The 15,378-nt window shown below is 48.5% G+C and overlaps 1 protein-coding gene across 5 annotated transcripts in view; it reads right to left on the bottom strand.

Moving 5' to 3' along the window:
• CHD8 (chromodomain helicase DNA binding protein 8) overlaps nucleotides 1–15,378 on the bottom strand; it is a 99,362-nt gene that overhangs the window by 11,944 nt on the left and 72,040 nt on the right. For all 5 annotated transcript variants that reach the window (XM_044274658.1, XM_044274650.1, XM_044274675.1 and 2 more), the window contains exons 20-26: nucleotides 15,170–15,352; nucleotides 13,856–13,966; nucleotides 4,544–4,737; nucleotides 4,134–4,333; nucleotides 3,871–4,027; nucleotides 3,291–3,380; nucleotides 775–878 (exon numbers count right to left, since the gene is read on the bottom strand). In XM_044274658.1, coding sequence (XP_044130593.1) covers nucleotides 775–878; nucleotides 3,291–3,380; nucleotides 3,871–4,027; nucleotides 4,134–4,333; nucleotides 4,544–4,737; nucleotides 13,856–13,966; nucleotides 15,170–15,352 — 1,039 coding nt within the window. The remainder of the gene's footprint in view (nucleotides 1–774; nucleotides 879–3,290; nucleotides 3,381–3,870; nucleotides 4,028–4,133; nucleotides 4,334–4,543; nucleotides 4,738–13,855; nucleotides 13,967–15,169; nucleotides 15,353–15,378) is intronic.

The following is a 15,378-nucleotide window of genomic DNA, read 5'->3' as shown; positions in this document are numbered from 1 at the left end:
AATTTTTTCATTGCTTCTCTTACCCCAATTTTTTTTTATAAAATGTGATCAAAAAGTCACACACACTCCAAAAATCAATAAAAACTACAGATTGTCCCACAAAAAAAGAGCCCCCACACAGCTCAGTAGATATAACTATAAAAAAGTTATGGGGGTCAGAAAATGGTGAAAAGAAATTCTTTCAAAAGTTTGCATTTATTTTTACACTATTTAGACCTAAAAAACCTATATGTGGTATTGTTGTAATCGTACTGACCCAGAGAATAAAGGGCAAAAGGAACGCTGTGGGGAAAAAAAAAAAAAACAAACGGTAAAACGGTGGAGGAATTGCGTTTTTTTTTTTTTTTTCCAATTCCACTCCATTTGGAAAAGGGCCCTCATACAGCTACGTAAACAGAAAAAAAATAAAAAAAAATAAATAAATATAAATAAATATAAATATATATATATATATATATATATATATATATATAATTTGTAGAAAAGAAGGCAGCACTCCAATAGATAGTGAAAAGTGGACGATTTATTCACTCATCAGCTCATGAGTGAATAAATCGTCCACTTTTCACTATCTATTGGAGTGCTGCCTTCTTTTCTACAAATTATCTACATTTGGGATCTTGGTCACAGATCTCGTTGGAGGATTTTTTGCACCCACACACATCCTTTGTGTGCTGCTTTCCATATATATATATTTTCTGACTCAACGTACAATCTAGATTGGGCCACTACATATCGTTAGCATAACATGTTATGATTCCTACCCAGACTCACCATGTTTGAAAACACCAATGAGAAGAGATTTGTCCGCCTCTCTGTCCCACCAGAGTGAGGGGGCATCTGCTTGATCAACCTGAGGAACCCATATATCTATTTCTCTGTAAAGAAGAAGAGTCACACATTACCACAATTACAAACTGAAAGTGGGGAAACCTATTTTTTTGTTACAGTATTTTTCAATATAAAAGACTACACAATATAATTTAGAAAAATGAAATTTTATAACAGTTAAAAGGGTTTTCTACACCCATGTATATTGAAGAGGACATGTCTGCTCTCCTGACATATCTCTTGTAGTAAATACTTGCATTGCCGTGAGGCATGACTCCTTGGTGGTCAAACAAAACTGGGAGGGGGAGGTTGGTTATACATCAGAGGTTATATATCAGAGTCTGTGGGGGCTAGCGCATGTCCCAATTACTTCTTATTTACCGTGTATACCAGACTTCATCCTTTCTGTTCAAGATCGGGGTTAGAAATGCTGCCTCCTGCCCTAGATGTGGGGAGAGTCCTGCATCCCTGATGCACATGTTCTGGGACTGTGCAGAGCTTCAGAATTTCTGGGCAGGCGTGCTAACCTGTATTAAAGATGCTCATCACATTGTGGTCCCACCTGCTCCTAGTACATGTGTGTTGGGACTGTGACATTACAAATCGCAATTCGCGCCTGGGGGTGCAGCGTTTGTTCTTCCAGGCCAGGAAATTATTTGCCAAATATTGGCTTAGACCCCAGCCCCCTTCAGTTATTCATTCCGTCATAGTAGAAATCTATGGCCTTATTTGCAAGCGAGACATGCCATACAAGTGCAGGAGCGGCGGGAGAAGCTGTTGCCTGCCCAGAAACACCTGATCATAGACCTCACGGCTACTAGGGGCGGCTCCGGGGGAGTGATATCGCTGCATTATCTAAGCCTAATGGAAGCCTTACATTAAAAAAAATCCATTGCAATTGTTTGAAAAATGGGAAAAAGATATACCAGAATTGAAGGGTGACCAATGGGAAAAAGTGCTTACTGACTTCCCTGATATAGCGGTAAGTGAGGCTCACAGGGTCTCACAATTGCTGTTGCTTCACAGGGTATATAGAACCCCGAAAATGTTACATAAAATAGGGTTTCGTGCCGACGATAAATGCCCTAGATGCGGAGTTACGTCCGATCTCATACACTTAATGTGGAACTGTCCGCGCTTGCGCAGATACTGGAAGGATGTGGCTGACCTCATTGGGAAGGTTTATGGGGTCACGGTTGAATGTTCACCTTTATTATGCATATTGGGGTATGTTGGGGGAATATCGGGGCTTAAAGAGGTTAAGTTAGCAATTCAGCGCATCTTATATCAGGCCAGAAAGCGGATAGCGTCCCGATGGATTGCTTCAGATCCATCGTAGGTGCATGAATTTGTGAAGGCAATTCACACTTTGGTGCAACTTGAGAGTTATGTGTATGAAAAGAGAGGGAATAACAAAAAGTTCAACAAAATCTGGTATGCATGGATTGAACATTTCCATCTGGTCGTTTAGGATAGGGGTCTAAGGTTAGGGTAGGATGGGACAGTTATAGGTAGCATGCAATCTGGATATAGCGTACTTAAAGGAGTGGTGTGCGTATGAGCAGGAGTGCTTGTAGTGCGATTCTGGGTTAGATCGTATCCTGGACTTTGCTGCAAACTTTTTCCAAGATGGACTGCACCTGGACTTTGGGGCTGGGGGAGGGGGTTTCTATGTGTTGTTCTCGATGTCGAGATGAAAAATTAAAAATTTGTCTTCAAGAAAAAAAAAAAAAAAAGAAGAAGTTTATGGCCTGTATAAAGGATCCGTCCCCGTTATGCAGGAGAGGACTCCCCTGCATAACGGAAACGGGATAGATCTGTTTTGCAGGCCATAGACTTCTATTATGACGGAATGAATAACGTAATGCCTCTAAAAGGCATTCCATTATGCATTCCGTTATAGAATTGCGTTATGGTCCATGGTAACGGAATCCATAACGCAATTCTGCTTTTACCACCAAACAAAGCGGGAACGAATTTCTTAACATGAAATTCGCTCATCTCTAGTTATTACCAGTTAGGGTTTTGCCTCTACACACTCAGGTACGATCCAGTCAGTTGTGATTCTCTGGAGACATGTAGGACTATAGGAATGGCAACACCCACTTGTTAATTTACTCATGAATTTGTAGGAGGTATAAACCGGGACGGCACAACGGAGAGTCCTAAATTTTAGTGACCTGTTTGATGTATACACCAGAAAAGGTCCCGGCACATACATCAATTTAATCCATGAGCCTAAGAAAAGATGCTCTGGAATGAATTCATGCAAATACAGGCATTAAATGAAACAGACGTGTGCAGGAGTGCTGACAGGTCCTCTTTACAGGGCTATTCCCATCCGATAGTGTTGGCATATCACAGCGATACATCATTTTTAGATTGGAATAAACCTTTAATATTCAACTAAAAAGTATATTGGGGAATACATGTACTACATCAACCAGAAAAACGCTCACCTAGCATCAACCCCTGACAGCACCCTTGAAGCTTGGCTCCCAATCACCTCCTGTCGGAGATAATACAACATTCTAACCCGCAGCAGTACCCTAGGGATGAAAATAAAGAGTAAGCTATATCGCATACTTTTTGGCCATCTCTGTAATAGGAATTTGATTAAATGAGTGTCAGTAAAGATCCTAAGAACCATTTTACTTTCGTCTAAGGCTAGTTTCACACTAGCGGCAGGGGGAGTCCGGCTGGCTGTTCCGGCGGGTGAACAGCCTGCTGGATCCGTCCTGCCACTAGTTCACGTGTGCCCCCAGACTGCTGCTCCGTCCCCACTGACAATAAGAGGGGCAGGGCGGAGTTGCGGTGGCAGCACGGCACGAGGCAGTCGGACTAAAAGTACTTTTAGTCCGGCTGCCTCTCGACATGCGCCGCCGTCGGAACTCCGCCCTGCTCCTGTTATAGTCAATAGGGACGGCGCGGCAGTCCGGGGGCACATGTGCAGTATGGATCAGACAGGCTGTTCACCAGCCGGAACAGCCTGCCGGACTCCCCTGCCGCTAGTGTGAAAGTACCCTTAAGTATACTCACTTGTTGCACTGGTGCTTCAGATGCTTTTTATAGCCCTCATCTTGAAAAAGGGTGTCTGGGTTGTATTTCCGAATCCAGTCTGCTTTATGAATGTCAAAGCTGCTCTGGGATTTGATTTTTTTCCCTTTGCGTCCCCGAGGGACTGGGATGGAAAGACCTGTAATAATACATGAAGGCAGTTTAAATAATTTGCTGATTAAATTCTTAATAGCGATTGAAATTCAAATAATTGCATAAGGCACCAAATGAGCCAGCAGAATTACCAGAGTGATTTTGCAGCTGCTTAGTTTTGCCATTCTCTGCAGGAGTGATGAGGTCCCAGATAAAGCTTTTTATGTTCTCATCTCCTCTGTAATGTAACAGGCAATAGACCAAGATGGCTCTGCAGATTCTCTCCACATCCCGTTCGGTCATTCCACGCTTAAAGCGACCATGTGATAAAATATCCCGCCAACGTCCCCATCTAATTCAGAAAAGGGTTAATTTAAGTACAACACTGAAAGCTTTGAAAGAAAACAATAAAAACATGTAAGACTTGAAAGTACACAAAATAACCTTTGCCATGAAACACCATAGTATATTTTACTTTTGGCCATAGTAAAAATCACCAGGAAAAACATATCAGCCATAAGCTGCACAAGCTATAACATCTCAAAATTATATAGCGCCTCACCCATATACCAACAGATGTTTCTCCACCCTAAAGCAGTCTGTACGGCCATATCCATTTTTACGATCTTGACGCCGAACTCTTGGACGGTCTTCGTCATCACTTTCCAAATCTGAGAACTCTACCATATCATCATCCTTGTTACTGAAGTGCCGGGTCTGTTTCCTAATACGTGGCGTGTCTATTACCAAAGTGTTCTGGAAGTGAGAGATGAGGATATAAAAACTGCTCAAAAAACGTGGGTTTCCAGAATTACAGACGAACACTGGGTAGGGTTCTGTATAATTTATGGGGGACTAAAAAAGGAGATTTTTGTATAACTTACCAGTTAAATCTCTTTCTCGCTCTTCCTTGGGGGACACAGACCTTGGGTATAGCTCAGCTCCCTAGGAGGCGTGACACTAAGTAAAACTGTTAAGCCCCTCCTCCATCAGCTATACCCTCAGCCTGGAGATAGAGGCTACCAGTTGCGTGTCCAAGTAGTGAAAGGATAACAACCAATAACGAAAACAACCAGCCAGCAACCCAACGGGGCGCCAGACCATAACCCTGTAACCAAACACAGAAGGGTGGGTGCTGTGTCCCCCAAGGAAGAGCGAGAAAGAGATTTAACTGGTAAGTTATACAAAAATCTCCTTTTCTCGCCCATTTTCCTTGGGGGACACAGACCTTGGGACGTTCAAGAGCAGTCCAAGAAGGGAGGGACCACAAACCCAAGGCGGAACACCACCAGAGCATCAGGAAACCGCTGCCTGCAAAACCAGGCGGCCCAAAGCAGCATCCGCTGATGCATGCGTATGCACCCTATAGAACTTTGTGAAAGTGTGCAGAGAGGACCAAGTGGCTGCTTTGCACAACTGTTCAGCCGAGGCCCGATGCCTCTGCGCCCAGGAAGCTCCGACTGCTCTGGTGGAATGAGCAGTGACGCCGAAAGGCGGAGGTCTGCCCTTGGCTCGATAAGCCTCAGACACCGCCAGTTTAATGAAACGGGCAATAGCCACCTTGGAGACCGCCAACCCTTTGCGCGAACCCTCCGGAACCACAAACAGGGAGTCCGTGCGCCGAAAGGACCCGGTGACCTCCAAGTAAATCCTCAACGCCCTGACCACATCCAGACGGTGCAGTTCTCTGGGGTGGGAAGGAGAGGGACAGAGCGACGGAAGGACGATGTCCTCATTGATGTGAAAGGCGGAGACCACCTTTGGCAGGAAAGTCGGGACAGGCCGAAGCACAACCTTATCCTGGTGGAAGATCAGGAAAGGTTCGGAGCAAGAAAGAGCCGCTAACTCCGACACCCGTCGGAGAGACGTGACGGCCACAAGAAAGATGACCTTGCAGGACAGAAGGCGAAGGGAGACCTCCCGTAAAGGCTCGAAGGGGGCTGATTGGAGCGACGAGAGCACCACATTCAGGTCCCAGGAAGGAACTGGAGGGCGGTACGGCGGAACAGAGTGAGCCACCCCTTGTAAAAAGGTCTTAATTGGCCCTAGAGGGGCCAGGGGACGCTGGAGAAGAATAGACAGCGCCGAACTGACCCTTCAGAGAACTGAGGCACAGCCCCAGGTCCAGACCCGACTGGAGGAAGGACAGGATTGTGGGAAGAGAAAACCGGAGAGGTGGGATGCTCCGGGACTCACAGAACCCCAGATAGGACCTCCAAACCCGATAGTAGATCCTAGAGGATACGGGCTTACGAGCCCGGATCATGGTGCGGACTACGTCCGCGGAGAAACCCCGTCGCGTTAAGACGGCGGTCTCAATAGCCACGCCGTCAAACGTAGCGAGCCTAAATGCTCGTGGAAGATCGGTCCCTGAGAGAGAAGGTCTTCCCTGGAGGGCAGTGGCCACGGTGCGTCTGCCAACAGCAACATTAGGTCGGCGTACCAAGACCGGCGGGGCCAATCCGGGGCGATTAGAATCGCGGGGACGCCCTCTGCCGCGATCCTCCGAAGAACCCGTGGCAGGAGGGGAAAAGGAGGAAAGACGTACAGAAGGGAGAATTCGCGCCACGGAAGGACGAGCGCGTCGGCGCCGTATGCCTTCGGGTCCCGTGCCCTGGCCAGGTATAGGGGGACCTTGTGGTTGAATTTGGAGGCCATGAGGTCCACGTCGGGGCGACCCCAGCGAAGACAAAGGGCTTCGAACACCTCTGGGTGCAGGGACCATTCTCCCGGGTCGATGGTGGACCGGCTGAGGAAATCCGCCGCCCAGTTGTCCACCCCCGGGATGTAAATCGCAGATAAGGCCGGCACGTGCGTCTCCGCCCAGAGGAGAATGAGGGTCACCTCTTGCATCGCTGCAGCGCTGCGAGTGCCTCCCTGATGGTTTATGTATGCCACAGCCGTGGCATTGTCCGATTGGATCCGAACAGGGTGGCCCCTCAGCAGATGGGTCCAGTGTCTGAGGGACAGAAGAATCGCCCTCAGTTCCAGAATATTGATTGGAAGTCTGGACTCCGATAGAGACCAAACGCCCTGGACGGACCGGGGAGGGAAACCCCCCCCCCCACCCCCGTAAGCTGGCATCTGTGGTAATCACCAGCCAGTTCAGTGGAAGGAAGGACTTCCCCCTTAGAGGGATATGCAACCACCAGCCGAGGGAAGCCCGAGCCAGGGGAGGCAGAAGAAAGGTCCTGTCCAGACTCCTCGGTGATTTGTCCCAGGCCGACAGAATTGCCCTCTGAAAGGTGCGGGATCGGAATTGTGCGAACGGCACCGCTTCGAAACAGGCAACCATCTTTCCCAACAACCGCATGCTGGATCTGAGGGAAGGGCGGTGATGACGAAGGAGACTGCGAACCGACCCGCGAAGGGCCAGACGCTTGTCCGACGGAAGGCGGACCTCCGCCAACTCTGTATCCAGGAGCATCCCCAGGAAGATCAGCCGTCTGGAGGGGGTAAGGGAAGATTTGGGGTGGTTGATAATCCAACCGAACCGCGTCAGGGTCTCCAGAGTGAGTTCCACACTGCGGGATGTCTGAGAGAAGGAGGGTGCCTTGACCAGGATGTCGTCCAAGTATGGGAGAAGAAAGACACTTCTTGAACGTAGAAGGGCCAAGACAGGGGCCAGGACCTTGGTGAACACTCGAGGAGCCGTCGCCAGACCAAAGGGAAGGGCGACGAATTGGAAGTGATCGTCCCCCACCGCGAAGCGCAGGAAGCGGTGATGACACGGAGCAACCGGAACGTGGAGGTATGCATCCTGAATGTCGATTGAGGCCATGAAATCCCCTCTTTCCAGGGAGGCCACTGCGGACCTGAGAGACTCCATCCGGAATCTCTGCAGTCGGAGAAAACGGTTCAGGCGTTTTAGGTCCAAGATCGGACGCACTGAGCCTTCCTTCTTGGGAACCACAAAGAGGTTCGAGTAGAACCCCCTGAACCTTTCCGTCGGAGGCACGGGGGCGACGACACCCTTGTCCATTAGAGAGTGAATGGCCGCGAAGAAGGCGGCCACTCGTACGGGATCTCGCGGAGGACGGGATCGGAAGAAACGGTCTGGCGGAATGGACGCAAATTCGATTTTGTATCCGCAAGATACAATCTCGAGCGCCCATGCGTCTGAGATGTGGGCCCGCCATACGTTCCTGAATAGGAGAAGGCGGCCCCCCACCCGGGTGGGTGGGGGCGCACCTTCAGGCAGAGGGCTGCTGGCCTGTGGGAGCCCGTGCAGGCTGGGACTTGCGCCAGGTAGGTTGCGTCCGAAAAAAACGGCTTCTTGCGTCTATCCTGGGCTGGGCCAGAGGAAGAAGAACTGGCCGCGGGTCTAGACCCGGTGGGCTTGCGAAAGGACCGAAAACGGGACGAACCAGCGCGACCACGGGGGGCGCCCATTGGCCTGGACTGGGGGAGGTGAGTACTCTTCCCACCCGTGGCCTCTGATATAAGTTCGTCCAGACGGGTTCCGAACAGGCGGGAACCCGTGAATGGTAGGCCGGCCAAAGAGCGTTTGGAAGCGGCGTCCGCCGCCCAAACCTTCAGCCAGAGTTCCCTCCTGACAGAAACTGCCAGGGCAGAGGAACGGGCAATGAGGGCACCCGCATCAAGGGAGGCCTCACAGACGAATTTTCCGGCCTGAACAATTAGTTGGGCTAAGGAACGGAGGTCCTGAACAGGGACGTCCGACCCTAACTCCCGTTCCAGTTGCAAACCCCATTCAGAGACCGCTTTGCCAACCCAGGCGGAGGCAAAGACCGGTCTAAGGGCCGAACCAGAGGCAGTAAATATGGCCTTGGAGAGGGATTCCGTACGACGGTCCTCAACAGACTGGAGGGAAGATCCGTCCTGTACAGGAATAGTAGTGCTTTTGGACAGGCGAGCCACGGGAGGATCAACCTTAGGTGGGGATGTCCACGTGGTCACAGAATCCGCTGGAAAGGGATAACAAATGTCCAGCTTTTTGGGTGTAATAAAGCGGACGTTAGGCCGAGTCCAAGCCTTGGATACCACAGAAGAAAAATCAGCGTGTATGGGAAAAACCTTGGAGGCCTGTTTGGGGCGGAGAAAGGACACGCCGGCCTGTTCAGAGCTGGGGGGGTCATCGTGTAGCTGAAAGGTATCACGGATGCTAGTGACAAGATGCCCCACCGCGGACGCCAATTTGGACGGAAGCTCTGAGTCCATGTCCACGTCCGAATCTGCCAGTTCTCCCTCAGAAAGCGGATCCCTTTGAGAGGATAGACTTGACTGAGCTCGCACGCATGGCGGAGAGAGCGAAGCATCTGGAGAAGATGTGCGCTCAACCCTTGAACGTTTCTGAGTATGCCGGGCCCTGGAAGATTCGCTGGGAGGCAGGGAACCAGTGGGGGCGGCAGAAACGGTAGTCCCAGCGGGTGCGACAGGGATTGTGGCAGCCTGCGGGAGAGGCGGTCTATCCACGAGACGGCCCACTACGTGTGTAAGGCTTTCCACCGCCTGAGACAGAGACCTAGCCCAGTCAGGGGGTTCAGAGGCACCGGGGGGCGCAGCGGGAAGCGGGCCCTGCACCGGGGCCTGACATGCAAGGCAATGCGGCTCAGATTGCCCACGCGGAAAAAGTTCCTTACAGGCGGTACAGGCATGGTACCAGGGTTTGGGGGCACCTGTGGGATCTGACATGCTGAAGTGTGGTTGTACTCTAATATAGAGACCACAAAGGGTTATAGCAGCTATGACCAGGAGGGTTAGGAGAGGGTTAACTGTCCTACCAGTGCCTCAGAAGAACGTCAGGAGATGGCCCAGATCAGCAGCAGCAGAGAAGCAGTGAACAGCAGTGAGCAGCAGAGAGCAGCAGAGAGCGCCCACAGAAGCCGAGCGATGTACACAGGAGGTTAGAGTCCCCCACCGTGTCCCAGCTTCCTGTCAGGAGTGAGGAAGCGCGGGAAACCTCAGCAGAAAGCACGGGGAACAAGCTCCGCCCCCTCCAGCGCTTGAAATGTCTCCTGTGAAGGAGAACGTAGCTCCGCCCCCAAAATGACGCGCGCGTAAGCCCCGCCCCCTGCCGGGACCGCTAAGCCCCGCCCCCCGTTCTCGGCGGGAAGGGGGAGAGAGAGAAGAGAAAAATGGAGTCAGCCCCGAATGAGGGGGAGGGGGGGGAGAAAGATAGCAGCGTGGGGGGGAACGGCGTGGGGGTGCTGAGGATGCTGCTGTGCTGCATTGTCCTGCAGATGAGCGCTCAGAATGAGCGACCACGGGTGCCCCCCTTACCCAGAGGGGTAGATGCTGCAGATAGGGACGGGGTATGGGCTGGAATAGCCATCTCACCGAACGACGTCTTCACCCTCAGTCCCTTCCAGCAGGGTCGCCCCTTCAGCCACTGGCACCGCAGTGGCAGGAAGCTGGAAGAGGGGCTTGGCGTGCGGGCGACCCCCTAGCTGGCGGGATGTAGGGGAGCCATTGCTGCCCAGATCCTCCTATTGCTTCTGTGGGGGAGGCAGCAGTGCAGATAAGTTGGCACTGGCGCAGCTCAACCCCGGGAGAGCAGAGAGGTCAAATGCGTCTCTGGTATCCCTAGGAAAAAATAAAATAACAAAATTAGAAGAAAAAGTAAAAATAACAAGGAGAAAACAGCCCTGCAGTAGCAGGGAGTGTCTTGCCTCCTTGGACACTAAGCTAAAACTGGTAGCCTCTATCTCCAGGCTGAGGGTATAGCTGATGGAGGAGGGGCTTAACAGTTTTACTTAGTGTCACGCCTCCTAGGGAGCTGAGCTATACCCAAGGTCTGTGTCCCCCAAGGAAAATGGGCGAGAAAGCTAATTTACAGAACTCAAACAGGTTTAGTCCTGGTAGTTCCACATGTGGCAATTCTAATAAAAGGCAAATCAAATGTTTAAAATTGGCTTCTTACCAAACATTTTAGTAACGCATTCATTAACTGCTAGATTCCCCACTAATCTCAAGACGAAGGATTCCGGGTTGCTTCCATATCTCCCACTCACTTTAGCGGAAAGTGACTGTAAAGCACAGCCACATCTGCACCAGAAATGGGAACTGGGCACTCTAGTTGAGATGGCATGCAACTCTATGGTGGGGAAAATTTTCCACCGCACTTTACAGACATCATCATCACTTGTTGTCCCCAATACAGCTCACCAATCCAAGTTCCGTATCAGTATGTGTTTGGAGTGTGGGAGAAAACCAGAGTACCTGGAGGAAACCCACAAACATGGGGGGAACATACAAACTTCATGCAGATGTGGTCCTTGGTCCGATTCGAACACCCCACAAAAAAAGAAAAATTATAATATATACACATACATACACACACACACACACACACACACACACACACACACACACACAGTACAGACCAAAAGTTTGGACACACCTTCTCATTCAAAGAGTTTTCTTTATTTTCATGACTATAAAAATTGTAGATTCACACTGAAGGCATCAAAACTATGAATTAGCACACGTGGAATTATATACATAACAAAAAAGTGTGAAACATTTATGTCATATTCTAGGTTCTTCAAAGTAGCCACCTTTTGCTTTGATTACTGCTTTGCACACTTTTGGCATTCTCTTGATGAGCTTCAAGAGGTAGTCACCTGAAATGGTTTTCACTTCACAGGTGTGCCCGGTCAGGTTTAATAAGTGGGATTTCTTGCCTAATAAATGGGGTTGGGACCATCAGTTGCGTTGTGGAGAAGTCAGGTGGATACACAGCTGATGGTCCTACTAAATAGACTGTTAGACTTTGTATTATGGCAAGAAAAAGGCAGCTAAGTAAAGAAAAACGAGTGGCCATCATTACTTTAAGAAATGAAGGTCAGTCAGTCCAAAAAATTGGGAAAACTTTGAAAGTGTCCCCAAGTGCAGTCACAAAAACCATCAAGCGCTACAAACAAACCGTCTCACATGCAGACCGCCCCAGGAAAGGAAGACCAAGAGTCACCTCTGCTGCGGAGGATAAGTTCATCCGAGTCACCAGCCTCAGAAATCGCAGGTTAACAGCAGCTCAGATTAGAGACCAGGTCAATGCCACACAGAGTTCTAGCAGCAGACACATCTCTAGAACAACTGTTAAGAGGAGACTTTGTGAATCAGGTCTTCATGGTAGAATATCTGCTAGGAAACCACTGCTAAGGACAGGCAACAAGCAGAAGAGACTTGTTTGGGCTAAAGAACACAAGGAATGGACATTAGACCAGTGGAAATCTGTGCTTTGGTCTAATGAGTCCAAATTTGAGATCTTTGGTTCCAACCACTGTGTCTTTGTGCGACGCAGAAAAGGTGAACGGATGGACTCTACATGCCTGGTTCCCACCGTGAAGCATAGAGGAGGAGGTGTGATGGTGTGGGGGTGCTTTGCTGGTGACACTGTTGGGGATTTATTCAAAATTTAAGGCATACTGAACCAGCATGACTACCACAGCATCTTGCAGCAGCATGCTATTCCATCCGGTTTGCGTTTAGTTGGGCCATAATTTATTTTTCAACAGGACAATGACCCCAAACACACCTCCAGGCTGTGTAAGGGCTATTTGACCATGAAGGAGAGTGATGGGGTGCTGCGCCAGATGACCTGGCCTCCACAGTCACCGGACCTGAACCCAATCGTAATGGTTTGGGGTGAGCTGGACCGCAGAGTGAAGGCAAAAGGGCCAGCAAGTGCTAAGCATCTCTGGGAACTCCTTCAAGACTGTTGGAAGACCATTTCAGGTGACTACCTCTTGAAGCTCATCAAGAGAATGCCAAGAGTGTGCAAAGCAGTAATCAAAGCAAAAGGTGGCTACTTTGAGGAACCTAGAATATGACATTTTCAGTTGTTTCACACTTTTTTGTTATGTATATAATTCCACATGTGTTAATTCATAGTTTTGATGCCTTCAGTGTGAATCTACAATTTTCATAGTCATGAAAATAAAGAAAACTCTTTGAATGTGTATATATATATATATATATATATATATATACATACATACATATATACACACACACACACACACACACACACACATACACTATTTTTCACCCCATAAGACGCACCTTTTTTGAGGCGGAAAATAAGAAAAAAAATTTGAACCAAAAAGGTGTGCTTTTGGTGGGTTTTGAACTAATTGTGGTCTGTGGATGGCACACTACTACGGAGGGGACATCTTATGCTATGTGCCATCCACAGATCCCCCCCCATAACAGTGTCCCTGCAGTGTGAATGACCCACAAATCAGGGCCTGGGGGCTGGCATCTGGATTAGGAATGACAGCGGGGACAGTGCAGTACCTGTATTCTAATGCGCTGGTCCCGCTCACTGTTGTATAATCTTATCTAACCTGTAGGCATTGTTCAGATATAATAATCATGTGTAATCCATCTGTATTACTTACAACATTACGTTCCATAGCAGAGAGGAGGCATGCTGGGAGGGCGGGCGGCGCGTCACTCACTACGTCACGCGCCCATGCCGTCTGCTTCATTCATAAAGCGGGCGGCGCAGGCGCATGACGTAGTGAGTGACGCGCCGCCTGCCCTGCCTCCTCCCTGCTACGGAACTTAATGTTGTAAGTAATACAGATGGATAACACATGATTATTATATCTTAACAATGCAGGTTAGATAAGATTATACAACAGTGAGCGGGGCCGATGCAAAAGAATCCAAATGCCGGCCCCCAGCCCCTCCTCCCTCTCAGTTGATGTGCGGCATCGCGGCGGCCGGGTATCATTGTAAATTGGAGCATTCGCCCCATAAGACGCACTGCTATTTTCCCCCCACTTTTGGGGGCGAAAAAGTGAGTTTGTAGGGAGAAAAATACGGTATATAAATATACAATTTTTTTTTTTTTCATTTTTTTTTTTTTTTTAAACATGCATGCCAAAAAGACATGTGAACTTACCTTACTACTGAGGAGGACTAAGTCTAGATCAGCTTTCTTTGCCCATTTCTGCCAGAAATTAGGATCATCAAGTGAAATATCTGTCCTGTTTTCAGAAGCCACAAAACTTGCCTTAAAAAGAAAAGAAAACCATTAGGTATTTTCCTAGAGAAAACAGAAGTTGTCAATTACAGCCAGCAAGAAAAGCTGAAATCCTGAAAAGTTAGGCTGGTGAGTTTCAAAGCTTAAAAATGAGGAGAGTCGTTTTTTTAAACTTGCAATTAATGAAAAACATCCTACAAATATAAAATTATATTTATTTTGCTAGGTGCCCCATCTTCTAGGTAGTTTTTGTATTTAGTGGCACAGCATTTAGCTTATTCCTTATAGGTTTGTTGTTGAGTCACAATTGTAAAATTTAAAGAGAACCTGTCACCTCCAAAAACCATTCCAAGCCGCCAGCAGTACCTGACAGTAGCCAGCAGAGTGTTTCCGACGATGATTTTCTTCCTGAAGGCCGATGCGGCTAAAGCTCAGAAAACGTTCTTTTATCCCTTGCAGGCGCGCTTCTCTAGTCATGCTTGAAGTCAAGGGGGCAGCGGACTCCTTGCTTCAAGTCAAGATAACCACGCCTCCTTCCTGGCCCCTTCGCTGTGACTGACAGCCGGCAGTTCGGCTATCTTTGCCGAACTCTCTGCATAAGCGCTGTTAGTCACAGCAAAGGGGCCAGGAAGGAGGCTGCTGCCCCCTTGATGTCACGCATGACTAGAGAAGCGCGCCGGCGGGGGATAAAAGAACGTTTTCTGAGATTTAGCCGCATCGGCCTTCAGGAAGGAAATTATCGTCGGAAACACTCTGCTGGCTACTGTCAGGTACTGCTGGCGGCTTGGAATGGTTTTTGGAGGCGACAGGTTCGCTTTAAGCCACATTAAATTAGCCCAAGGGCTCTGTAGCAACCATGATTTCCATTTCGGAACCAGCAGAATTGACCAATGTACCAAATATATCAGTCACCACGCCATTTGTGCACTAACTGGAAAAGGGCTGAACTGGCTAAAAATGTAAGGCCGATACTGCAGTCATTTACCCTAGCTTGTAAGCAGCAGTTTACAAGGCCACAAAATACAACGCTGATAAACTAATTGTGCAGAAGTGTGTGCTTCGCACCATACATCATTACTGTCCATTTAACGTCAATCTTTTAAATAAGTTACTCCATTTCAATCCAATAATTTCACAATTAACCCATTTTATATATAATTTTCCATCCAAACATCTCTTTATAGGAGATAACACTAATCAGCACAGATACTGAAGATCTGTAGAGATGCAAACCTTGGAAAAGGTTGAGCCCTTGCACTCTGTCTCTATAGTAATTGTGGTGGTTCGTCTTAAGAGAATCTGGTCAATGTCTTCCTCACAAAACTTAGAACCTTCATCATCTTCATCCATGATGGCCGCATAAGCTCCTTTTCTGAGTAGGTCTTCAATTTCTTTCTTTGTAAACTGTTGGATTGGCTGAAAGCATCAGATTAAAAGGTTAG

The sequence above is a fragment of the Bufo gargarizans genome, chromosome 1, assembly GCF_014858855.1.
Source record: "Bufo gargarizans isolate SCDJY-AF-19 chromosome 1, ASM1485885v1, whole genome shotgun sequence".
Lineage (NCBI taxonomy): Eukaryota > Metazoa > Chordata > Amphibia > Anura > Bufonidae > Bufo > Bufo gargarizans.
Note: the sequence above shows the minus strand (reverse complement) of the source record. Positions and strands in the feature narration are given on the sequence as shown.